At 45.3% G+C, this 26,894-nt stretch overlaps 1 protein-coding gene across 3 annotated transcripts in view; it reads left to right on the top strand.

The window, feature by feature from the left end:
• The window catches only part of rcc1l (RCC1 like), an 89,241-nt gene that overhangs the window by 1,356 nt on the left and 60,991 nt on the right, over positions 1–26,894 (top strand). For all 3 annotated transcript variants that reach the window (XR_010968729.1, XM_068010017.1, XM_068010018.1), the window contains exons 2-5: positions 7,688–7,816; positions 10,253–10,319; positions 13,164–13,215; positions 16,901–16,985. Coding sequence is in view for 2 of the 3 variants with exons in the window: in XM_068010017.1 (XP_067866118.1) it covers positions 7,688–7,816; positions 10,253–10,319; positions 13,164–13,215; positions 16,901–16,985 (333 nt within the window). In the remaining variant the exon portion in view is untranslated. The remainder of the gene's footprint in view (positions 1–7,687; positions 7,817–10,252; positions 10,320–13,163; positions 13,216–16,900; positions 16,986–26,894) is intronic.

The raw sequence follows: 26,894 nt of genomic DNA, 5'->3' as shown, positions 1-26,894 counted from the left end.
TGGCGGAACCCAAACTGAGCGTCACTGAGCAGGTTATTACTAAGCAAGTGCCGCTTGATGACACTGTTGATGACACCTTCCATCACACTACTGATGATTGAGAGTAGGCTGATGGGGCGGTAGTTGGCTGGGTTGGACTTGTCCTACTTCTTGTGTACAGGACATACCTGGGCAATTTTATACATTGCAGGGTAGATGCCAGTGTTGTAGCTGTACTGGAACAGCTTGGCTAGGAGCGCAGGTCTTCAGTACTATTGCCGGAATATTGTCAGGGCCCATAGCTTTTGCAGTATCCAGTGCCTTCAGTCATTTCCTGATATCATGCGGATTGAATCGAATTGGTTGAAGTCTGGCATCTGTGATGCTGGGGACTTCAGGAGGAGGCCGAGATGGATCATCAACTCGGCACTTCTGGCTGAAGATTGTTGCAAATGCTTCAGCCTTATCTTTCGCACTGATGTGCTGGGCTTCCCCATCAGTGAGGATGGGGATATTTGTGGAGCCACTTCCTCCAGTTAGTTGTTTAATTCTCCACCACCATTCACGGCTGGATGTGGCAGGACTGCAGAGCTTAGATATGATCCATTGGTTATGGAATCGCTTAGCTCTGTCTATCGCATGCTGCTTATGCAGCTTTGCACGCAGATAGTTCTGGGTTGTAGCTTCACCAGGCTAACACCTCATTTTGAGGTATGCCTGGTGCTGCTCCTGGCATGCCCTCCTGCACTCTTCATCGAACCAGGGTTGGTCTCCTGGCTTGATGGTAATGGTAGAGTGGGGGATATGCCGGGCCATGAGGTTACAGATTGTGGTTGAATACAATTCTGCTGTTGCTGATGGCCCACAGCGCCTCATGGATGCCCAGTTTTGCATTGCTAGATCTGTTCAAAATCTATCCCATTTAGCACGGTGGGTAGTGCCACACAACACCAAGGAGGGTATCCTCAATGTGAAGGTGGGACTTCGTCTCCACAACGACTGTGCGGTGGTCTATCCTACTAATACTGTCATGGACAGATGCATCTGCGGTGGACAGATTGGTGAGGAGGAGGTCAAGTATGGTTTCCCCTCTTGGTGGTTCCCTCACTACCTGCCGCATACCCAGTCTAGCAGATATGTCCTTTAGGAGTCGGTCAGTAGTGGTGCTACCGAGCCACTCTTGGTGATGGACATTGAAGAGCCCCACCCAGAGTACATTCTGTGCCCTTGCCACCCTCAGTGCTTTCTCCAAGTGGTGTTCAACATGGTGGAGTACTGAGTCATCAGCTGAGGGATAGCGGTAGGTGGTAATCAGCAGGAGGTTTCCTTGCCCATGTTTGACCTGATGCCATGAGACTTCATGCGGGTCCAGAGTCGATGTTGAGAACTCCCAGGGCAACTCCCTCCACCTCAGAGGTTTGCCACCACTTCTGTTGGGTCTGTCCTGCCGATGGGATGGGACATACCTAGGGATGGTGATGTCAGTGTCTGGGACATTGTCTGTAAGGTATGATTCCATGAGTATGACTATGTCAGGCTGTTGCTTGACTAGACGGTGGGACAGCTCTCCCAATTTTGGCACAAGCCCCCAGATGTTAGTAAGGAGGACTTTGCAGGGTCGACAGGGCTGGGTTTGCTATTTCCTGATTAGACTGCCAAACAGTTTCTGTTTGGGGTGAGAACAGAAAATGCTGGAAATACTCAGCAGGGCAGGCAACATCTGTGAAGAGAGAAACAGTTAACGTTTGAGGTCTGCGACTCTTCATCAAAACTGGCAAAGGTTAGAAATGTAACAGTCTTTGAGCAAGTGAAGGGGGTGGGGAAGAACAAGAGGGAAGGTCTGTGTTAGAACAGAGGGGGGAGAGATTAAATGACAGATGTCATGCAACAGAATGCAAATGGAGTGCTAAATAGTTGTAGTAAAAGACAAGGAATGAGTCCAGAGAGAGTGCTAATGGCAGAATAATGAACAGCTCTGTTAGAAAGCAAAAACATGAAAAACAATTTTAAGACCAACATGTCGTTAAAAAATAAATAATAAACGTGAAGATATAATAATAAATAATGGGGCTCACCGTCTGAAATTATTGAACTCAATATTGAGTACAGAAGGCTGTAAAGTGCCCAATTGGAAAATGAGTTGCTGTTCCTCAAGCCTGCGCTGAGCTTCACTGGAACACTGCAGCAGGTCGAGGACAGAAATATGGACATGAGAGCAAAGTGGTGCATTAAAATGGGTCGGGGTCATGCTTGTGGACCAAGCAGAGGTGTTCTGCAAAGAGGACACCCCATCTGCGTTTGGTCTCCCCAATGTAGAGGAGACCACATTGTGAACAGTGAATACCGTATACTGAATTGAAGGAAGTACAAGTAAATGGCTGCTTCACCTGGAAGGAGTGTTTAGGATCTGGGATGGTGAGGAGAGAGGAGGTAAAAGGGCAGGTATTGCACCTCCTACGATTGCATGAGAAGGTGCCCTGGGAAGGGGACAAGATGTCGGGGGTGTTGCAGGAGTGGACCAGGGTGTCGCAGAGGGAATGGTCCCTTCGGAATGCTGACAGGGGAGGGGAAGATGTGTTTGGTGGTGGCATCATGCTGAACGTGGCGGAAAGGGCAGAGGATGATCCTTTGAATGTGGAAGCTGTGGGATGGAAAGTGAGGATAAGGGGAACCCTGTCGCAGTTCTGGGAGGGAGGGGAAGCGGTGAGGGTAGAAGGGTGGGAAAAGGGGTGGACACAGTCAAGTACCCTGTAAACCACAGTGCGGGGGAATCATCTGCTGAGGAAAAAGGAAAACATATCGGAAGCGCTGTTGTGGAAGGTTGCATCAACAGAACAGATGCATCAAAGACAGAGAAACTGGGAGAATGGAATGGAGTCCTTACAGGAGGCAGCGTGTGAAGAGGTGTAGTTGAGGTAGCTGTGGGAGTTGGTGAGCTTATAATGGATATTAGTAGACAACCTATCCCCAGAGATGGAGACAGAGAAGTCAAGGAAGGGAAGTGTCGGAGATGGACCATGTAAAGGTGAGAGAAGGGTGGAAATTGGAAGCAAGTTGAAGTTTGTCAGTTTGGGGTGAGAGCAGGAAGTGCCACCGATACAGTCATCAATGTACTGATAAAAAGAGTGGGGGGAGGGGGACTGAGTAGGATTGGAGCAAGGAATGTTCGACATACCCCACAGAAAGACAGGCATGACTAGGACCCATGCAGGTACCCATAGCAACACTTCTTACTTGAAGGAAATGAGTGGAGTTGAAGGGGAAGTTGTTCAATGTGAGAACAAGTTCAGCCAGGTGGAGGGTGGTGGTGGATGGGGACTGGTTGGGCCTCTGTTCAAGAAAGAAGCAGAGAGCCCTCAGACTGTCCTAGTGGGGGATGGAGGTGTAGAGAGATTGGACGTCCATAGTGAAGAGGAGGCAGTTAGGGCCAGGAAACTGGAAACTGTTGAAATGACGTAAGGGGTCAGAAGAGCCATGGATGTAAGTGGGAAGAGACTGGAAAAGGGGAGAAAAAATAGAATCAAGATAGGAAGAAATAACTTTAGTAGGACAGGAACAGGCTGAAACGATAGGTCTACCAGGACAGTCCTGTTTGTGGATTTTGGGAAGGAGGTGCCTTCCCACAGTACCTTCCATGCAATCGCAGGAGGTGTAATACCTGCCCATTTACCTCCTCTCTCCTCACCATCCAAGTCCCCAAACACTCCTTCCAGATGAAGCAGCAAATTGCTTGTACTTCCGTCAATTTAGTATCCTGTACTCGCTGCTCACAATGAGGTCTTCTCGACATGGGTGATCAAACGCAGATTGGATGATTACTTTGCGGAACATCTCCGCTCAGTCTGCAAACATGACCCCAAGCTTCCGGTTGCTTGCCATTTTAGTTCGCCACCCTGCTCTCCTACCCAGATTTCTGTCCTTGGCCTGCTGCAGTGTTCCAGTGAACATCAAATCAAGCTCAAGGAACAGCATCTCATCTTCTGATTCGGCACTGTACAGCCTTCTGGACTCAATATTGAGTTCAATAATTTCAGACCATGAGCCCCATTATTATTTATTTATTTTTATGTATTTTCATTTTTTTTAACCATGTGCTGGTCTTAAACTTGTTTTCCATGTTTTTGCTTTCGGACAGAGCTGTTCATTATTCTACCATTAACACTCTCTCTGGACTCATTCTTTGTCTTTTGCTACAACTATGTAGCACTCCGTTTGCATTCTGTTCCATGACATCTGTCATTTAATCTCTTCTCCCTCTCCCGTCCTATCACAGACCTTCCCTCTTGTTCTTCCCCGCACCACCCCCCGCCCCCCCACTTGCTCAAAACTGACATTTCTAACTTTTGCCAGTTCTGATGAAAGGTCACATACCTCAAATGTTAACACTGTTTCTCTCCCCACAGGTGCTGCCTGACCTGCTGAGTATTTCCAGCACTTTGTATTTTTATTTGAGTTCCAGCATCTGCAATATTTTGCTTTACTGTTTGGGGTGGATGGGTGTGCGATTCACAACTGGTTATGAAGGAGCAGCGATCAGCTCCATGATGCAGTGTGAGCATGTCTGCTAGTTGGGAGATGGGTGAGATGTGTCACTGCGCATTTTTCACCATCCTTGGATGACGAGGGAGGTGGAGAATATGCTGAAACAAAAATTGAGGGTGTATGATGCATGTCAGGTGAATTCTTAAATGAGAATCAGGCTAAATACAATAAGTTGAGAGGAGAAGTGTAGATGAAAATAAGACTGACAAAGTAGAAAGCTGGTAAAAGGAGGAGTGGAACAAATTAGGGGCCAAAAAGGGGATTTATGCTTGGAGGCAGGGGAAATGGTTGAGGTACTAAATGAGTATTTTCCATCTGTCTTTACCAAGGCAAAAGATGCTGCCCAAGTCAGAGACCCTGGATGGGCGAAAAATGAAAAAGAGGTATGAGGAAGGCTGGCTGAATTTAAAGTTGATTAATCACCAGGACCGGATGAGATGCATCCAAGGATACTGGGGGAAGTAAGGGTGGAAATTGTGGAGGTGCTGGCCATAATCTTCCAAACCTCCTTAGATACAGGGGTGGTGCCAGAGGACTGGAGAAGTGCAAATATTAGACTTGTTCAAAAAAGGGTGTAAGGATAAACCTAGCAACTGCAGGGCTGTCAGTTTAACCTCAGTGGAGGGAAAGCTTTTAGAAAAACAATTTGGGACAGAATTAACTGTGGATTAAACATGGATTAATTAAGGAAAGACAGCATAGATTAATTAAGGTAAATTTGTGTTTAACTAACTTGAGTTTTTTTTGCTGAGATACTGGAGAGGATTGATGAGGGTAATGCGGCTGATGTGGTGTAGGTGGACTTCCAAAAGCATTTGATAAAGTGCCACATAATAGACTCGTCAGCAAAGTTAAAATCCATGAAATAAAAGGGACTGTAGCAGCATCCTTTAATAAATCTGTGCTGGCTTTCCTTAATTAATCCACGTTTGTCCAACTGACAGTTAATTCTGTCCCAAATGGTTGTTTCTAAAAGCCTTCCCTCCACTGAGGTTAAACTGATGGCCTGTAGTTGCTGGGTTTATCCTTACACCCTTTCAGATTATCTGAATGGTGATAGATTAGGAAAGGGGGAGGTGCAACGAGACCTGGGTGTCCTTGTACAGCAGTCGCTGAAAGCAAGCATTCAGGTGCAGCAAGCAATTAGGAAGGCGAATGGTATGTTGACATTCTTTGCAAGAGGATTTGAGGACAGGAACAAGGATGTCTTACTGCAGTTATACAGGGCCTTGGTGAGACCACATCTGGAGTATTGTGTGCAGTTTTGGTCTCCTTATCTGAGGAAGGATGTTCTTGCCATGGAGGGAGTGCAAAAAAGATTTACTAGGCTGATTCCTGGGATGGCAGGATTGACATATGAGGAGAGATTAGGTTGACTAAGCCTATATTCAGTAGAGTTTAGAAGAATGAGAGGGGATCTCATAGAAACCTATAAAATTCTAACAGGATAGGCTGGATGCAGGGAGGATGTTCCTGATGGCTGGGGAGTCCAGAACCAGGGGTCACAGTCTCTGGATACGGGGTATGCCATTTAGAACCGAGATGAGAATTTTCTTCAATCAGAGGATGGTGAACCTGTGGAATTCTCTACCGCAGAAGGCAGTGGAGGCCAAGTCATTAAATATATTCAAGAAGGAGATCCAAAGGGATCAAGGGATATGGGGAGAAAGCAGGAACAAGGTACTGAATAAGACGATCAGTCATGATCTTTTTTGAATGGCGGAGCAGGCTCGAAGGGCTGAATGGCCTACTCCTGCTCCTATTTTCTATGTTTCTATGGATGCCAAGTTGGCTGAGTGACAGGAAACAGAGTAGTGGTGTACAGTTGTTTTTCAGACTGCAGGAAGGTATATAGTGGGGTTCCCTAGAGGTGAGTACTAGGACACTGTTTTTCTTGATATATATTAATGACCTTTACTTCGGTATACCGGGCACAATTTCAAAATTGGCAAATGCCACAAAACTTGGAAGTATTGTGAACTGTGAGGAGGAAAGTGATGGACTTCAAGAGGACATAGACAGGCTGGTGAAATGGGCAGACAAATGGCAGGTGAAATTTAATGCAGAGACGTGTGAAGTGATTCATTTTGGTAGGAAGAATAGGTAGAGAGGCAAAATAAACTAAAGGATACAATTCTAAAGGGGGTGCAGTAGCAGAGGGATAAACCATTGAAGGTGGCAGGGCAGGTTGAGAAAGTGGTTAATAAAGCATATGGGATCCTGGCATTATAGATAAGGGCACAGAGTACAAAAACAGGGCAGTTGTGATAAATCTTTCTAAAACACTGATTCGGCCTCAACTGGAGTACTGTGTCCAGTTCTGGGCGCACATTTTAGGATGGATGTGAAGGCATTGGAGAGGATGCAGAAAAGATTCACTGGAGACGCTTCAGGGATGCGGAGTCATTATGGCACAGAAGGAGGCAATTCAGCCTTTCGAGTCCATGCTGGCGTGCTGAACAGCAATCCTATCATTCCCCTTTCCCCATTCTATCCCTGTCCTGTAAGTTTATTTCCTTCGAGTACCCATTCAATTTCTTTTTAAAATCATTGATTGTTTCCACTTCCTCCACCCTCATAGGCACAGCGAGTTCCAGGCCATTACTCACTTGTGTAAAAAAAAAAAATTCTTTCTCACATTCCCTGCATTTCTTGCCCAAAACATTGAATCTGTCTCCCCTAGTCACTGTACCATCAGCTAATTGGAACAGCTATTTCTTTATATACCTTATTTTAGCCTATCATAATCTTGTGTACCTTTATCCAATCTCCTTTGCTCCAAGGAGAACAATTCCAATTTTTCCAATCTAACAGATTCAATGGAGGCCTTCAAAAGAGAATTGGATAATTATCTGGAGAAAGAAAATTTGCAGGGCTTTGGGGAAAAGGCAGGGGAATGGGACTGACTGGATTGCTCTATGGAGAGCTGGCATTGACTTGATGGACAGAATGCCCTCCTCTGTGCTGTAATGACTCTGACTCGAAATCCCTCCCAGGTGATACGGCCAGTGATCCCCAGTTGCAGCAGGATCTAATCTGTCTGAATGCCCTGTGCTGTGGGATAATGGTGTTTGGCCTAGAACAGAGTTAAGATCTTTGTGTAATTGAATATGAAAGGATGCCCTGCTTCTGCTCCAGATGTAGATGTTGTGCTATTCTCTTTCAGCTAAAGGTTACGAACATGTCCTGGAGCCATCCCCAGTCCCACTACCTCTGGAGAAGCCTCAGGAGACCCGTGTGATACAGGTGTCCTGTGGGAGAGCACACTCACTGCTGCTGACTGATAACGAGGGAGGTCTGTACCTGTTCTTTCTACCTAAACACACACAGCCTTTATTCCCTGTGCATAATTTAATATGAGTTTGCTATCCATCATTTCCCCTTAACCTGTGGCTAATCATTTCATTTGGATGGTTTCAGTTTTGCCAGATGCTGTTATTTATTGGAGGAATAATCCTAATACTCAGTCCAACAGCTGAAGGTGACAAAAACTTAGAACCTCTTGAAATACCATGGGCAGTGAAGGCCACTTTCGGTCCTGTGTATAACAACTGAAAACGCAGAAGAGCACAGCACATGAAAAGTCCGCAGTCCATCAGGCTGGTCCCAAATTGACATCCCTCAATTACCCACTCCTTCAGATCATCATCCTGATTCTCCCATGCATTTCCCACACTTTGTCTCCAGATCTGTTCTCACTCTGTTCCCAGTGTTCCACCCATCCCCCACGCTGCTCCTGTTTCCTTCCACAGTCCTGTCCCCACCCCTGGGCAGCCTGTCTCACACTTGCCCACAACTCGCTCCCTAGACAGCACGCTCCTCATCCCCCCCAGCACATCCTGCTCCCTGGGCAGCAATACCCCCACAGCTCCTTCCAGGGCAGCCCATTCTCTCCACCCCTCCCCTCCCCTCCTCCCACCCTTCAATTCCACAGTTACTTTTTTGGCAATCCCTCCCTGCATTACAGGCCTTCCCCCAGGGCACTCTCCCTGGGCAGGCTGTTTCACATGTTCCCCATTCAGGTAAAATCTGCATTCTGCTTCCCCCAGTAACCAATCCAATCCAGGCATTTCTCCCTCTCCTTGGAGCTCTGCTCCTTTAAGCTGGAGATCAGTTTGGTCGCCCTTGTACACTTGACCTGCATTTATCAAACGCCTTATAATCTAAATACATCCCTTCCACAGAATTTCCATCATCAAGGTTTGTAGTGTTTCCTTGAAGCATTGCAGGAAATGTCGGTACATCCCAGCAATGCACATGGTGGTGTTTAACCCCCCTCCCCCGCCAATCCTTTTCAGGATGTCTAACACGTTACCCACAATGGATCATACAACACACAAGAGGCCATTCAGCCCATTATGTTTGTTCTGGCTCTTTGAAAAAGCTGCCCAATAAGTCCCACTCTCCTCCTCTTTCCTTGTGCATGTTCAAATATTTGTCCAATTCCTTTTAAAAGTAACTATTGAATCTGCTTCCACTGCCTTTTCAGAAAGGTTTAACATACCTTCCTTGCTCTTGTACTCTTATATCTCTGTTTATAAAATCAAGGATCCCATATGCTTTTTTAACAGAATCTCAACTTGTCCTGCCACCTTTTAAGACTTGCGTCCTCACACCCCAGTCTCTGTTCTTGCATTCCCTTTAAAGTTGTACCATTTAATTTACAATGCCACTCCTCATCCTTCCTCCAAAATACAGCACTTTGCATTTCATTGCATTAAGTTTCATCTGCCAGTTGTCTGCCCATTTCACCAGCCTGTCACCTTGTCTATACCCACCTGAAGTTAGCTACTGTCTTCCTCATTGTTATTACATTTCCAAGTTTCTTGAACTAGGCTCTTAACCCTGTCATTTGTAGCTTGCCCCTATCTCTGGGTTACTCTTGTGTTAAGTTAGCTGTTTCTCAGTCCCTACTACTCTCTCCTTGAATGATTTTACCAGCAACTTCATGTTCCTGAAGTTGCAGCTTTTTTCGGAAAGGATCCATTCAGTTCAGATCTGATTTTTTTTTTCCCTCCATGGAATAATAAGATCTCAATGCTGTCACATGTAGGAAGGATGTGTCTATAGGGCTGAGGTAAGCTTCTTAGTGTGTAGGGTTTTGCTGCAAAATTGTTCAAAAGCACAAACTCTGTAAGGTATGTGCTTGTTTCAAACTACAGCGGTAACCCTGACCCAGGTGCTGAGGGGCATTACAGCTCAATGCTCGATGGGCTCCTCTACCCGGCAACTGCTTGCACCAGTCTTGGATACTGTTTAAAAGTTTGGTCAAAGCTGAATTTTCAGGAGGGTCGTAAAGAAACGGGGGGAATTGGAGAGGTTTAGTGGGGAATTCCAGAGCTTCGAGTCCAGGCAGCAGAAGGCACAGTCGCCAGTAGAGGGGAGGGGCTGGTATAAGATACCCAAGAATCCAGAGTCAGTGGAGCAGAGTGTTTAGGACGTTGGTTGAGAGGGGTGTGGTGGGGGGCGGGTTGGGGGGTGCTGGTGTGGTTGTAGGGCTGGAAGAGATTTTTGAGGTGGGGAGGGATGATGCCATGAAGGGATTTAAATATGAGAATATGCTTATTTATAATATGATAGAGACTGGGCAGTGGGAATTGGCAGGGGAGAGTTCCTCTCTTCCATTGTCATACTGTCCTCTTTAGGGGTGAGAAATTGTTACCCCTGCCAAACATTTGTGCTTTTCTGATGAGTTGTTGAGCTGTTGGAGTTGGTTTCTGTTTCTTTGCAGTTTTCAGTATGGGAAACAATGCCTATGGACAGTGTGGGAGAAGCATCGTGGACGGTGAGATTTATAGGTAAGCTGCCTTCTGCCATCAATCAGATCTAAACTCAAACCTGGCTGTGCTTGGTGAGGGTCAGCAATCAAATGAACCTAAACTTAGCAGGAAATAGAGGAGGGCAGAAAATACCAGAGCATAAGAATGTAAGAGAAGAGGTTCGACAGAACCCTTTGAATGGCAAAGGTCCAGCACAGATTCTCTGGATAATATCAGGGATGCAGGAGGTACAGTTATGGAGTAAGAGTTACGAAATTAGGGTTTTATTTCAAGACATGAGAAGGTTAAGGGATGAACTAATGCACATCTTGGGAATATTTTAAGGTAGACAGCGATAGATTATTTCTACTGCTTCGCAAGTTAGGAAATTTCAATTAAGAAATAATGGTGAGGTTAGAAACATTTCTTTTTGCAGAGTGAGGTTAGAAATCGGTGCAGCTTGTTCATGGAGCTGTCTGTAAGTACCTAAAGGAAATTCAGTAGTCACTTGAAAGAGGACTGCTAAAGGGCAGGGGGAGTGAGCAGGAAAGTGAGGTTAGACTGGGTGCGATATTGATGGGCATAGGGAGTGAGCAGGAAAGTGAGGTTAGACTGGGTGGGATATTGATGGGCATAGGGAGTGAGCAGGAAACTGAGGTTAGACTGGGTGAGATATTGATGGGCATAGGGAGTGAGCAGGAGTGAGGTTAGACTGGGTGAGATATTAATGGGCATAGGGAGTGAGCAGGAAAGTGGGGTTAGACTGGGTGAGATATTGATGGGCATAGGGAGTGAGCAGGAAAGTGTGGTTAGACTGGGTGAGATATTGATGGGCATAGGGAGTGAGCAGGAAAGTGAGGTTAGACTGGGTGAGATATTGATGGGCATAGGGAGTGAGCAGGAGATTGGGGTTAGACTGGATGGGATATTGATGGGCATAGGGAGTGAGCAGGAAAGTGGGGTTAGACTGGGTGGGATATTGATGGGCATAGGGAGTGAGCAGGAGATTGGGGTTAGACTGGGTGGGATATTGATGGGCATAGGGAGTGAGCAGGAGTGGGGTTAGACTGGGTGGGATATTGATGGGCATAGGGGGTGAGCAGGAGAGTGGGGTTAGACTGGGTGGGATATTGATGGGCATAGGGAGTGAGCAGGAGATTGGGGTTAGACTGGGTGGGATATTGATGGGCATAGGGAGTGAGCAGGAGATTGGGGTTAGACTGGGTGGGATATTGATGGGCATAGGGAGTGAGCAGGAAAGTGTGGTTAGACTGGGTGGGATATTGATGGGCATAGGGAGTGAGCAGGAGATTGGGGTTAGACTGGGTGGGATATTGATGGGCATAGGGGGTGAGCAGGAGATTGGGGTTAGACTGGGTGGGATATTGATGGGCATAGGGGGTGAGCAGGAGATTGGGGTTAGACTGGGTGGGATATTGATGGGCATAGGGAGTGAGCAGGAGTGGGGTTAGACTGGGTGGGATATTGATGGGCATAGGGAGTGAGCAGGAGAGTGGGGTTAGACTGGGTGGGATATTGATGGGCATAGGGAGTGAGCAGGAGATTGGGGTTAGACTGGGTGGGATATTGATGGGCATAGGGAGTGAGCAGGAGTGGGGTTAGACTGGGTGGGATATTGATGGGCATAGGGAGTGAGCAGGAGAGTGGGGTTAGACTGGGTGGGATATTGATGGGCATAGGGAGTGAGCAGGAGAGTGGGGTTAGACTGGGTGGGATATTGATGGGCATAGGGAGTGAGCAGGAGATTGGGGTTAGACTGGGTGGGATATTGATGGGCATAGGGAGTGAGCAGGAGAGTGGGGTTAGACTGGGTGGGATATTGATGGGCATAGGGAGTGAGCAGGAGAGTGGGGTTAGACTGGGTGGGATATTGATGGGCATAGGGAGTGAGCAGGAGAGTGGGGTTAGACTGGGTGGGATATTGATGGGCATAGGGAGTGAGCAGGAGATTGGGGTTAGACTGGGTGGGATATTGATGGGCATAGGGAGTGAGCAGGAGTGGGGTTAGACTGGGTGGGATATTAATGGGCATAGGGAGTGAGCAGGAGAGTGGGGTTAGATTTGACAAGAAAACAGGACCAATAATTGGAAGGAGAGGGTAATTGTGGGAGTGGTGGAGGGTGTGTTTGTGTCTGGCAGTGGGGGAATGTTTGTGAGAAGAGGATCTGGGGGAGTGGGAGTGGGTTGAGCGGGGTGGTCAGGGACAGTCTGTGGAGGGTCTGGGGTTTTGTCTGTGGGAACCACGGGGAGGAAAATGGGGGAGTGTCTGTGGGAACTGGTAGGGGTGTGGGGGGGAAGTGGGGGAGCATCTGCGGGGGGAGGGGTGGGAGAGCGTCTGTTGGAGCTGGGGAGGGGTGGGCGAGTGTCTGTTGGGGGAGCTGGGGAGGGGTCAGGGAGCATCTGTGGGAGAAGACATTTTGGGATGGGAGAGGTGATCTGCCCTTTCGGGTCATGTATGTTCTCTTTTCTTATTTGGAACTCTTCTGTCAGTGAATAGTCTTCAGGCAATTCCAGTTCTGGGCACAACGCTACCTTTCAAGGCACCATTTACCCATCTCATTTACTGGATGCCCCTGCATCAGCTACCAGGCTGTGGTGATCTTCTCCTGCACCCCCACTATCGCTGCCCTACTTGGCTGCTGGGGATGGATGAAAGTGTGGGATGTGTTGCCCCCCCACCCCCTCCTCCCCCAAACCGGCATTTACCCATTCCATTGGATTCTGGTGACTTATAGCCAGGTCCTGTCGCCCTGTATTACAGCAGCAAGAGTCCACGGCTTGTTCTAAAGTGGAGAGCAGTCTTTAAGTGTACCTGTGTCGTGGCTCTGGGTTACTTACCATGTTATTGTTTTATTTCCCCAGTGGCAGCCATATTATTCACCGCATTGAAGATTTGGATAGCAAGGTTGTTGAGGTGAGGTCTGAAATCTTTGCTTTCCTCTAAATTTGATGAAAGATCACTGGAATAATGTCTTGAAGCACTGAATAAAGATTGTCACAGTGTCATGTTTAATTGCTATTTAACTTAGATGCCAAGCACATTGTGACAAAAGTGAAGCATTATTGTTGGTTTTAGCTTGGCAATGGTTCCTTTTTAATTTAGTCACAAAACCATGAGCCAGCTGCAATCAGAATTGCATCTCCAGCGTGGCTTGCCCAGTACAGTGTTGTGAGATTTGGCCTCCGTGCTTAACAGCGAGGAGCCAAGCCACATGTTCGAATAAAAGCACCCTAGTTTGTTTACTTATGCAGAACAAGCAGCTCCTTTTCAGTGTCAATCTGTAAGCCCTGGCAAGTATTCTCTGGGCTTAACCTGAGCTCCCCTCAGCACAGTGTGTGGATCAGTCTCACCGGCTATTTAGAAACGGGAGGAGGCCATACAGCCCCGGGCCTGTTCCATCTTCCACTTAGAACATTGTTTATCTCTCTCGCTTAACGCCATCTACACATTCAGTAACTCTTCATACCTCTTGTCTAACAAAGATCTATCAATCTCAGTTTTTAAATGTTCAATTGGCCCCCAGTCCTAACAGTTTTATGGGCGTAAGTTCTGGAATCCCACTACCCTTTGTGTGAATAAGTGCTTCCTGACATCATGAACAGCCTAGCTCTCATTTTAGGGTTGCTTCTCCCTTGTTATGGATGACTCCTATCAGAGAAAAAAGCTCCGCTCTAATTACCTTATCAATTTCTTTAGTCATCCAAAACACCACAATTATATTACCTCCTTAATCTTCTGTACCCAAGAGAATGCAAGCCTAATCTATACAAGCTATCATAATTTAACCCTTTTAATCCCAGTATCATTCTGGTGAATCCATGTTGTACTCCCTCCAAGGCTAGTTTATTCTCACTGAGATGCAGTGAACTGAATGCAGGACTCCAGATGGGGTCTAACCAGGGCCCTGTATAGCTGGAACAGAAATGCCACCCCTCTGTATTACCCATTTGCTCACTGCCCCATATCCTGCTCCTTAAAACATTGCTGAGATTGGCATAGGGAGAGACAGCAAGTCAAAAGTTGCCCTGCAAAGTACTCATCCATGAGGAGTGTCAGCAGAAAGCTGCTAGTAAGAACATAAGAAATAGGAGCAGGAATAGGCCATATTGTCCTTTGAAAATGCTCTGCCATTCAATCAGATCATGGTTGAACCTCTACCTCAACTCCCCTTTTCACCCAACCCCATATCCCGATTCCCTTAGTGCTAAAACTCTATTGCTCTCATCTTGAATATACTCAATAACTGAGCATCCACAGCTCTCTAGAGTAGAGAATTCCAAAGATTCAGTGACGAAGTTTCCCCTCATCTCAGTCAGAAATGACCAACTCCTAATCCTGAGACTATGACCCCCCCCCCCCCAGTTCTAGACTGTCCAGCCAGGGTAAACAACCTCCTAAGCATCTACAGTCAAGCCTTTTTAAGATTTCTCTTTTGGCTAAACTCTAGAGAATACAGGTCCATTCTACTCAACTTCTCCTGAAATCAATCCACTGAGCCTTCGCTGCACCTTCTCAAAGGCAAGTATATCCTTCCTTGGGTCAGGAGACCAAAACTATACATAGTAATGGATATTTAAATGTCAGCCCTTCAAATAGGAAAAATAATAAATGACTCAAATGAACTTTTTATGAGCTGTCTGAAGGAGCTGGGCACAGCACATGGTGGCAGCAGAGACTGGGAGAGGATTCTTTTGGGCCTCCTTATCTCGAGAGACAATGGATACGCGCCTGGAGGTGGTCAGTGGTTTGTGAAGCAGCGCCTGGAGTGGCTATAAAGGCCAATTCTGGAGTGACAGGCTCTTCCACAGGTGCTGCAGAGGAATTTGTTTGTTGGGGCTGTTGCACAGTTGGCTCTCCCCTTGCGCCTTTGAGAGGATAGAGAGGCAATTAAGTGTCAACTTTACAGGAACAGACTAGATCCTGCAGTCTGATAGGAGGAGTCCATAGCAAGGCGGAAGCAACCTTAAAATGAGAGCTAGGCTGTTCATGATGTCAGGAAGCACTTATTCACACAAAGGGTAGTGGGATTCCAGAACTTACTCCCATAAACCTATTAGGACTGGGGGCCAATTGAACATTTAAAAACTGAGATTGATAGATCTTTGTTAGACAAGAGGTATGAAGAGTTACTGAATGTGTAGATGGCGTTAAGCGAGAGAGATAAGCAATGTTCTAATTGGAAGATGGAACAGGCCCGGGGCTGTATGGCCTCCTCCCATTTCTAAATAGCCAAAACTGAAGGAGCAGGGAGCAAGGCAGCTATGAGCTTCAGCAGTGGGATGGGATGTAATGGGACAGCTGGAGGCTAAAGGAAGCTGGTGCATTTAGTTCAAAATATAAACATTCAAACCTTACTGGACTTAGGCATAAATATCTGGCAAGTCCGTTCAATTTGTCTATGTGCTAACAAATTTGGTTGAATTGGATTAAATCTAGATGCAATGTTCAATCAGCAAATGGGCAGTCCTGCTTAGAGTGTAGGCTGATGGATTAGATATCCATTAGAGTTTCCCGGTGCAGGTTTGAATTCTATCAACTGTAGTCAGTGGTTGGTTTCCCACGGTTGTGCTTTGTGAGTTGGTAGAACATGCTACTAAAAACGGCAAGCTCGTGGGTTTGATCCCTGCGCATTCAGCAAAGATAGTTTCCAAAAAACAATGTGCATCACTAGTGATGGGAAGCCTGGAATTGCACCCTGATAATCAACTGTTAACATAAGAATCCTCATTCTAAATGTTCACACAGCCATTTTATATTGTATGAGTTTATACATCTTTTACATTGTAAATGTTGACCTAAAAGTGTTGCTCAAAAATTGTGTCGAGGGAGTAAAGAGTTTAGGCAGGAAGTGTGTGTATGTGTGTCCCTTTTGTCATCTGTTATTCAATAAACTCATTTGACGGTTAAAGCTGAGATGATGTCTTCTGTCAATCATGGAGAGCCTGTGGAGAGACAGCAGTGAAAGAAAGGTTTTCTGTTTGTTATCCTGGGTTTGCTGTAAGAAACTTAACAAGATGCCAGATTCAGTGAAGATACAACTGTAAAGGGCAAGGGCAGCAAAGACATGGGAGCACAGCCATCTGCAAGTTCCCCTTCAAATCACACACCGTCCTGACTTGGAACTATAGTGCCGTTCCTTCACTGTTGCTGGGGCAAATTGCTGGAACTCACTCCCTAACAGCACTGTGGGTGTACCTACTCCACATGGACTGCAGTGGTTCAAGAAGGCAGCTCACTACCACCTGCTCAAGGGTAATCGGGATGGGCAAAAAATGTTGGCCATGCCAGTGACGTTTGCATCCCATGAACAAAGAAAAATATATAGTCTGCCAGAGAGAACTGAGGCTCCCCGGCAACAGCAGTTGAAAGATCTGGAGTAAGAAGGCAAAAGCGATGTAAAAATGTAACACAAAGAGCTACATGATGGAAGTAAAAGAGTAACAAGTCCTTCAAATGATATAAAATGAAAGTTATTAATTCTCATTCTTTAAATAATCTCTGTGCAGAATGATATTGAAGTTCTGATGTAGTAGGATGACTATTGTTTCTATAGTTTGAAAGCTGTTCACACTATCAGTGTGCTTTTTGTGATTTTCAGGTTACTTGCGGACAGGATCACAGCCTCTTCAGAACAGAGAAGGGTGAGATCTATTCCTGTGGGTGGGGAGCTGACGGACAAACAGGTGAGGGTGCCTAATTATCTCCTCAGTTGCACAGCAGTTGTTTCTTTCAGGATTCAGCACTGCAGTTTGTGATATTTTAATAAAAACAAAGCATCTCGATCATTATGGCACAGAAGGATATCATTTAACCCATCCAGTCCATGCCAGCTCTCTGCAGAGCAATCCTGTCAGTTCACTCCATTCCCAGAGCACTGCAGGTTTATTTCCCTCAAATGTCCATCCAACTTCCTTTTAAAATCATTGATTGTCTCTGCTTCCACCACCCTTGTAGGCAGCAAGTTCCAGGTCATGACCACTCACTGTGTAAAATAGATCTTTCTCGCATTCCCCCTGCATCTCACGCCAAAACCTTAAATCTGTGTCCCCTAGTCTTGTACCGTCAGCAAATCGGAACAGTTTTTCTTTGTCTACCTTATCTAAACCTGTCATAATCTTGTACACCTCTTATCAAATCTCCCCTCAACCTCTTTTGCTCCAAGGAGAACAACCCCAGCTGCTCCAACCTAACCTTGAAGCTAAAATCCCCTCATCCCTGGGACCATTCTGGTAAATCTCCTCTGCACCCTCTGAAGGACCTTCACATACTTCCTAAAGTGTGATGACCAGAAGTAGACTCAATACTCCAGTTGGGGCCAAACCAGAGCTCTATAAAGGTTCAGCTTAACTTCTCTGCTTTTGTACTCAATGTCTCTATTTATGAAGCCCAAGATCCCATATGCTTTGCTAATATGCTCTGTCAATATGTCCTGCCACCTTCAAAGATCAATACACATGCATCCCCAGGTCCCTCTGTCCCTCCATGCTTAGAACTGTGTCATTAAGTCTATATTGCCTCTCCGTACCCCTTCTGCCAAAATGCATCACCTCACACTTGTCTGTATTCAATTCCATCTGCCACATCTCTACCCATTCTGCTCGCTTATCTATGTCCTGTTGTGATCAATTGGTATCATCCTCACTGTCTGCTACACCTCCCAACTATGGTATCATTGGCAAATTTTGAAATTTTATTCAGTTTTCCAATATCCAATACATTTTTTTATATATCTCAAAAAAGCAGTGGTCCTAGCGTTGACCCTTGGAACACCATTGTGTACCATCCTCCAGTCTGAAAACAGCCATTTTACCATGACTCGTTATTTTCTGTCAAGCCAAATTTTTATCTGACCTGACTGATCGTCCTATTCCATGAGCCTGTGTTTTGTTAACTAGTGTTTTATGTGGTACCTTGTCAAATGCTTTCTTAAAATTCAAAAAGACAACATCCACTGCATTCTCTTCATCAATCTTCTCTGTTATTTCATCAAAAAATTCAAATAATTAGTCAAGCATTAGCTGCCTTTTATAAATCTGTTGTTGACACCAAATATGTACAAGTCTCACTTCTTGTACAAGATACTACCCGTCAACCAAGAGGTGATCAGTCTCTTGTCACGGTTGATCACTGAGCCTCCAGACTCAGGGTCCTGCCTTCGAGAGTTGTTCCCAGGTTCTCGCCGAGAATACCCTCCAGTGTTAACCCTTATATGTTCTTTGAAGGCTTTTTGCTCAACCCATGACGCACATGATCTTGTTTTGCACAAATCTTCAAGCATGATCTCATCTTTGGCAAGCATTAGCTATTTAGCCACCTGGATGCAAGTCCAGGCTTGTTTACAATAACCACCATTTGTTCCCCTATATCTGTTCCTCGTTTATCTATTCTTGTTCAATAGTCTAGTCTAACGGTCACATATCCCTAACCACAAGCTTCGACATGTCTGTTAGCTTACTTCAAGTTCTGCGCTTATCTTTAGCTGCCTTCGAGCATGCTGGGTATAAAGCGTTACTTGACCAACTTTTCAGGGCCTACACTGTGCTGGCTCTCCTTAATTAACTCAAACCTCTTCAAGTTGATTTGTTTTTTTCCCCTGATTATTGTTTCTAAAAACTTATCCACCACTGATGTTAAACTAACTGGCCTGTAGTTGCTAGGACTGTCCTTACACGCTTTCTTGAAGAATGGTGTCACATTTCCAATCCTCTGGCACCTCCCCAATATCTAGGGTAGATTGGAAGATTATGGCAAGCCCTTCCGCTATCTCCATTCCCACTTCCTTTAGCAACCTGGGATGCAAGCCTTCTGCATCAGGCGAGTTATCCACTCGAAGCATAGCCAGCCTTTCTCGTGCATCCTTCCTATCAGTTTTCCCTGTCCATTAACTCTACCATCTCCTTTTCTAAAATTATTTTGCCAGCATCCTCTTCCTCAGTAAACACAGATACAAAATACTCATTACGTATTCTAGCCTTGTCCTGTACCTCTAAGTATATATCACCCTCTTTGTCCCTAATAGGTCCCACCCCACCTTTTACTGCCGCTTACTATTTACATGCTGGTCGAAGATTTTTGGGTTCGCTTTTATGTTCATTGCCATTCTGTTCTCATTCTCTCTGTCAATCTTATTTTCCTCTTTACTTTCCCTTTCAACTTATTCTATTTGGCCTGCTTTTTGCTTGACAAATTCACCTGACATGCATCATACACCCTCTTTTTTGTTTCTTCAATTTCTCGATCTCCCTCATCATCCAAGGAGTTCTGGCTTTGATTCCCTTACCTTTCGCCTTTGTTGGAATGTACCTAGTCTGTACCTGAAACATCTCCTTAATGATCACCCATTGTTTCGGTAATGTTTTTCCTGTCAGTCTTTGGTTCCATTTTATCCTTTCGTTTTACTCTAAAATTATCCCAATCGATATTTGGGTAATTAAAGTCCCCCAATACCATGGTTCTATTGTTCTTGCACATCTCTGTGATTTCCCTGCAGATCTGCTCCTCTATCTCTCTCTTACTATTTGGAGGCCTATAGAATGCCCCCCGTATTGTGACCATTCCCTTTATGCTTCTCAACTCTAACCAAATGGATTCTGCTCTTGCCCCCTAAGGCAATCCTCTCTTTCCAACACAACAATGTCTTCCCTAATCAGTACTGTCACTTCATTTTTCCTTCCCTATCTTTTCTGTACACTTTGTATCCTTGAATATTAAGTGCCCAGTCCTCACCATTTTTAAGCCACTTTTCTCTTATTGCCATTACATCATTTCCCACACAGCTATTTGTGCTCACCAACCTTATTCCCCACACTGTGCATTTACATACATGTATTCTAAATCTGTCATTGTATTCCTCATTGTCCTCCTTAGTCGGCTCCTATCTAATATGGTACTTATGGTACTACTTCCTTCTCTAGTACTATCCAATACTTTCAATCATTTATGCACCTCATTCCTCTTTTCTATTTCTGTATGCTGGTGCCCATGCCCCTGCCAATTTAGTTTAAACTCTCCCCAACCACACTAGTGAACCTCCCCACGAGGACATTGGTCCCAGTCCCGTTGAGATGTAACCTGTCCCTTCTGAATAGGTGCCTCCTGCCCCAGAAATGGTCCTAATGCCCCCAAGAATCTGAAATCCTCCCTCCTGTACCATGCCTCCAGCCACACATTGATCCTCCCTATCTTCCTATTTCTGCTCTCGTGAGTGTGTGGATACTGGGAGTAATCCAGTAATTACTACCTTTTGAGGTCCTACTCTTTAACTTCCTCTCTAGCTCCAGAAAATCTGGCAGTTGGATATGAGTACCTGCCCTTTCTATATTGTTGGTACTGATGCGTACCACAACTTCTGGCTCACTCCCTTCCACCTGTAGAATATTCTGTGCCTTCTCTGTGATGTTCTTTACCCTGGAATCAGTGAAGCAACACACCATGCAGGACTGACTATGACAGTTACAGAAATGCCTATCTGTCCCCCTAACTATTGAATCTGCTATAATGACTGCATTTCTGCTCTTTGCTGTTCCTCAAGTGCAGTCCCTCACCCATTGGTGCCGTAGTCTGGACTGCATTCTTTCAGGGTGTTGTCACTCCCAACAGCCTCCAAAGCTGGGTACCCATTTGAGAGTGGCACACACCCCAAAGACTCCTGCTCTTCCTGCTCTTCTGGATGGCCACCCATCTACTATCCTGAACTCTATGCCTGTGGGGTGACCACCTCCTGGCACGTACGATCCAGGAAGCTCTCCTACTCCGTGATAGTCCACAGCGACTCCAGCTGTCCCTTCAGCTCGGAAACCCTGAGCTCGAGCTCAGGCAGCTGGCAACACTTGCTACACACGTGGTCCCCCAAGACACATGAAGTGTCCATATGGCATAGGAATTGCAAGCAACAGGTCTCAGCTGCCCATTCATACTCAAAATCAAATCTATTCCCTCTTTTAGAATCTAGTTAGTACCACATTTAAACTATCAATTTTAATTAATGCCTCTAGATCTGCTCTGCATTGATACTCTTATTAATTCACTTACTGTTATACATACCCTAATTGAAATTTTTAATTTTCCAGCTTCTAGTTTAAACAAATGCCCTAGTTTAGAGAGAGAAAAGAACAGTCACCTATCTGCTTTCCTGTGATGCCGTACTTTTTTTTCCTCTCAAATGTGGTCAGCTGCTCTGAACTCCCAGCTCGTTATCCTCCCTCCCCGCAGCCAGACTTACTCAGCTCTCACTGCTGCTCTTGGTCCTGCTCTGCTGCCACTCTTGATCCCCCTGCCGGTCTCACTCTCGAACATTTATTTATCAACTTATGAGCAGAACTCTTTGAAGGTGGCAGGTGGTGAGACTGTTTAAAAGCAGAAGTGATCCTGGGCTTTTATAAATAAAGACATTGAATACAAAAACACAATTATAAATCACTGGTTAGGCTCCAGCTGAAGTATTATGTCCAATTCTGGGCACCATATTTTAGGAAGAATGTCAAGACGTTAGAGAAAATGCAGCAGAGATTTACTAGAATGGTACCAGAAATGAGGAACGTAGTTATGTGAAGAGAATGGAGAGCTGGGGTTAATCTCCTTAGAGCAGAGAATGTTAAGGCATTCAAAATCATGAAGGATTTAGATAGGGCAAAACTGTTTCTACCTACAATTCACAGGATTCTGGATCATTTCGGACATGTCCCCAAGAGCTGTAATGATTTGTATTACAGATTCATTCAAATGCATCATAAGACAATTGCTGTAGGTATTCTCTTTTATTAACAGATTAATTTGGAAAGCTCTCATTTAACAGGGTTGGAAAGGTACAGTACTTGGGAAAGTGAGCATCTGATTTGTTACAAATTGTACTGTCAGGTCAAAAACTTATGGACTGATAGCATTCTGGACCAGGGCAATCCCAAGTTTGATCTCTCCTCCAAGTTGCTGAACCAATTAGGTCACTTTATATTACCAAACAATGTTCCCACCCCTAATTGCTGTCCTGTTCTCCAGTTGGAAAGTTGTGTGCGCATGGATTTTGGAGGAAAATCAAATCCAGCTCTTCTGAAACAGCTCACACTAAAGAACTGGCTCTTTGGGCAAGGTATCAGAGGCCAGCTGGTGCCTGCAGAACTGTACCCCAGGATGAATGGCCAACTTTGAGGGGGCTTGGAGGAGAGGAGAAAATTTAAGTTAGAAGAGTTTGTAAAGGGATATAGGTAGATTAACTGAGTGGACAAAAATTTGGCAAATGGAGTAAAATGTGGAAAATGTGTGGTTATCCACTTTGGTAGGAAGAATAGAAAAGCAAAATATTATTTGAGTGGAGAGGCACTACAGAATGCTGCAGTAGAGAGGGATCTGGGTGTCCTCTTATAGAAACACAAAAAGTTAGCATGCAAGTGTAGCAAGTAATTAGGAAGGCAAGTGGAATGTTGGCCTTTATTGCAAGGGGGATGGAACATCAAAGTAGGGATGTCTTGCTACAACTGGGGTCGCCCATTTAAGATGACGATAAGGAGACTGCTCAAGACTATTCTGCCATTCAATAAGATCATGGCTACTTTGATCTTGACCTCAGCTCCACTTTCCTGCCTGTTCCCTAGAACCCTCTATAGTTCAAAAATCTCTACCTCCGTCTTGAATATATTTAATGACTCAGACTCTACAGCTTTCTGGGGTAAAGAATTCCAGAGATTCACAAGCCTCTGAGAGAAGTTTGTCCTCATTTCCATCTTAAATGGGCAGCAACTTATTCTGAAACCATGCCCCCTAGTTCTAGATTCCCCTTGAGGGGAGCCATCCTCTCAATCTACACTGTCAAGGACCCTTAGAATTTTATATGTTTCAATAAGATCACCTCTCATTTGTCTAAACTAATGAATGTACGCCCAACAAGCTCAACTTTTCCTCATAAGACAACCCCTTTCCAGGAATCAGCTGAGTGAACCTTCCCTGAACTGCTCCAATGCAAGTGTCTCCCTCCTTAAGTAAGGAGACCAAAACTGTATGCAGTACTCTAGGTGCGGTCTCACTAACACCCTGTACAGTCATAGATTTGTAAATAGTTGAGGACCCAGCACCGATCACTGTGGCACCCCACTAGTTAGTTTCCAACCTGAAAATGACTCAATTATTCTGACTCTCTGTTATCTGTGGTGATTAGCCAGTCCTCTATACATGTTAATGGTTGGGGAGGGTTCAAACTAAATTGGCAGGAGGTTGGGCACCAGTATATAGAAGTGGAAAAGAGGAATAAGGTGCATAAAGTGAGAGCGTTGGATAAACTAGAGAAGGAAGTAGTACCATATTAGATAGGAGCAGACTAAAGACTATGAGGAATACAAAGAATGTATGCATGCAAATGCAGAAAGTGTGGTGAATTAGGTTCGTGAGCTACAAGTATGAATAACTGTGTGGGAATATGATGCAGTGGCAATAAGGGAAACATGGCTTAAAATGGTGAGGACTGCGTGCTTAATATTCAAGGAAACAAAGTGTTCAGAAAAGATAGGGAGGAAAAAACAGAGGTGGGGTTGCAGTGGGGAAGATATTGTAGTGTTAGAAAGAGAGGAAGCCTTGGGGCAAGGACAAAGTCCATTTGGTTAGAGTTGAGAAGCAAAATGGTATGATCATGTTAGTGGGGTATTCTATAAACCTCCAAATAGAGAGCGAGAGGACCAAATCTGCAGGGGAATCACTGAGGTATGTAAGAAATATAGAGTGGTGATATTGGGGAACTTTAATTACCCAAATATCGATTGGGATAATGTTAGAGTAAAGATTGAAGAAGGAGAGGAAATATGTTCAGGATCTGGTGCTGGGGAATTGAAGTGGGCCAACTGGACTAAGTGTCTGATGGAATACTTTGGGTAAGGGTGTCATTGTATCATAAGATTAAGATTAGTAATGGAGAAGTGCAAGGAGCAATCTAAAGTAGAACTTTTAATTTGGAAGAGGGCTAACTTCACTGGGTTGAAAGGGGATCTAGCCAGGGTAAAATGGAACCAAAGACTGACAGGAAAAACAGTAACAAAACAGGAGATGTTTCAGGTACAGGCTAGATACATTCCAACAAGGTAAAGGATCCAAAACCAGGGCTCTTTGGATGACGAGCGAGATTGAGAATATGATGAAACCAAAAAAGAGGGTGTATGATGCATGTCAAGTGAATTCTTCAAGTGAGAATTAGGATAAATACTGTAAGTTGAAAGGGAAAGTGAAGAGGAAAATAAGACTGGTAAAGAGAGAATGAGAATAGAATGGCAATTACCATAAAAGTGAACCCAAAAATCTTCTACCAGCATGTAAATAGTAAGCGGGTAGTAAAAGGTGGGGTGGGGCCTATTAGGGACAAAGTGGGTGATATATACTTAGAGGTGCAGGACAAGGCTAGAATACGTAATGAGTATTTTGTATCTGTGTTTACTGAGGAAGAGGATGCCAGCAAAATAATTTTAGAAAAGGAGATGGTAGAGTTAATGGGTAGGGAAAAGCGATAGAAAGGATGTACTGGAAAGGCTGGCTGTGCTTAAAGTGAATAAGTCTCCTGGTCTGGATGGCTTGCATCCTAGAATGCTCAGGAAGTGGGGATGGAGATAGCGGAAGGGCTTGCCACAATCTTCCAAAATTCCCTAGTCTGCAGGGAAGGTGCCAGAGGATTGGAGGGTGGCAAATGTGATACCTTATTACTTATTCCAGTAACCACAGGCTGGTGAGTTTAACATCAGTGGGGGTTAATGCCTTAACATTAATCAGGGAATAAGTCAACAGGCACTTGAGAGGTTTGTGGTTAATGAAGGAGAGCCAGCACAGTTTTGTAAAAGGCAGATTATGCTTGACTAATCTAATTGAATTTTTTGCTGAAGTAACAGAAGGTTGATGAAGGGAAAACAATGGATGTTGTCTATATGGATTATAAAGCTTTTGACAAAGTATCACATAAAAGGCTGGTTACCAAAATTGAGGCTCATGGAATAGGAGGGTCAGTGTCAACTTCAGTTTAAAAAAAAAAAATTGGCTTAAGGACAGAACACCGATTTATACGAAGTGGTTGTTTTTCGGCGTGGAGGATGATAGACAGTGGTGTTCCCCAAGGGTCAGTGCTAGGCCGCTGCTTTTTTTTTGACATACATAAATGATTTGGATATTGGAATAGAGTAAAATTCCAAAATTTGCTGATGATGTCAAACTTGGATGTGTGGCAAACTTTGAGGATGGTACCAATCAACTGCAACAGGGCATAGATAGACTAGCAGAATGGGCAGATGGAATTTAATAGAGAAGTTTTAGGTGATGTATTTTGGCAGAAGGGATATGGAGAGGCAATATAGGCTTAATAGCACAGTACTAATGTGTGTGCAGGGACAGAGGGACCTGGGGGTTCATGTGCATAGATCGTTGAAGGTGTAAGGACATATTGATAGAGTAGTTAGCAAAGCATATGGGATCTTGGGCTTCATCACAGAATCACACAGTGCAGAAGAGGCCCTTCGGCCCATCGAGTCTGCACCGATGCATTAAAACACCTGACCTGTCTACCTAATCCCATTTGCCATCCCTGCCCCCCACCTATCAGCCACTTGCTCCCATTGTGCTTCTCTTCGCCGCTGCCTCCCACGCCTGTCTGCTTGCTGCTCCCTCCCCACCTCACCACTGCCTTCCCTCAGCCCATCACTCCCCACTTCACCCCCTCCACCCCAATGTGTCGGCCACTCGCTCCCGACCATGCCACTTCATCCCATCAGCTGCTTGTTCCCCGCTTCAACCAGCAGCCCCCCCTCCCCGGCCCACCAGACTACCTGCCGGCCACTCACTTGCGCCCTAGCTGCTCCCTCCCGCGATCGCCGCCTCTCTTCCCCTCACTGGGGAAGGGGGAAAGATATTGAGAGTGATAAGATAGGCAGGGCAGGGGAGAGAAGGGAGACTGCGAGCAAGAGACTGGGGAGGAGGGGAAGTAGACAAGGGGGAACGGACAGAAAGAGACTGTGGGGGTAGAAGAATACAGGTCTAAGATGTCACAGACTAGGAGTCGCTGCATCTCCTCCTCCAGGCTGTCCATGAAAGCAAAGATCAGGTTGGCTGGCCATAGTAGCCCCTCTGCAAATGATCAAAAACATCTGGGCAGAATGTCCACTGCTGTTGCGTGAGCTAATACAGAGCCAGTCTGAGCACCAGGCCAGCACACGTGTCAAACTGTTGGGGTCAGCAAGTGAGGGAGAGTGTGTGTGTGTGTGTGTGGGGTGAGGGGGTGGGGGGGAGGGGCATATACTGTGGGGTTACAAAGTGTAGCTGCTGAGTGAGAGAGTGTGCGTGGGGAGGATGATGCATTGCTCTCAACTTTAGATACCTCTGCTGCAGCAGACAGGTTCATCCATCACATTACTGGTGAGGAAGGAATAATAATCGTGGACATATGTTGTCTTGTGATGTGTTACTGCAATGATTACCAAAGTCCTTAGGTGCGTGGTTGAAATCAGAACTGCCTGTAGGGGTACGCAAAAGGCAGGCACTAGACAGCTGGAATATCTGAAGTACAGTTGAAAATTAGGGAACAGTAGCAACAAAGTAACCTCGACATTTCCGAGTTTAATGGATTATTAAGTACAGAC

Source organism: Heterodontus francisci, chromosome 30 (genome assembly GCF_036365525.1).
Source record: "Heterodontus francisci isolate sHetFra1 chromosome 30, sHetFra1.hap1, whole genome shotgun sequence".
Classification (NCBI taxonomy): Eukaryota; Metazoa; Chordata; class Chondrichthyes; order Heterodontiformes; family Heterodontidae; genus Heterodontus; species Heterodontus francisci.
This window is presented reverse-complemented; position numbering and strand designations above follow the sequence as displayed.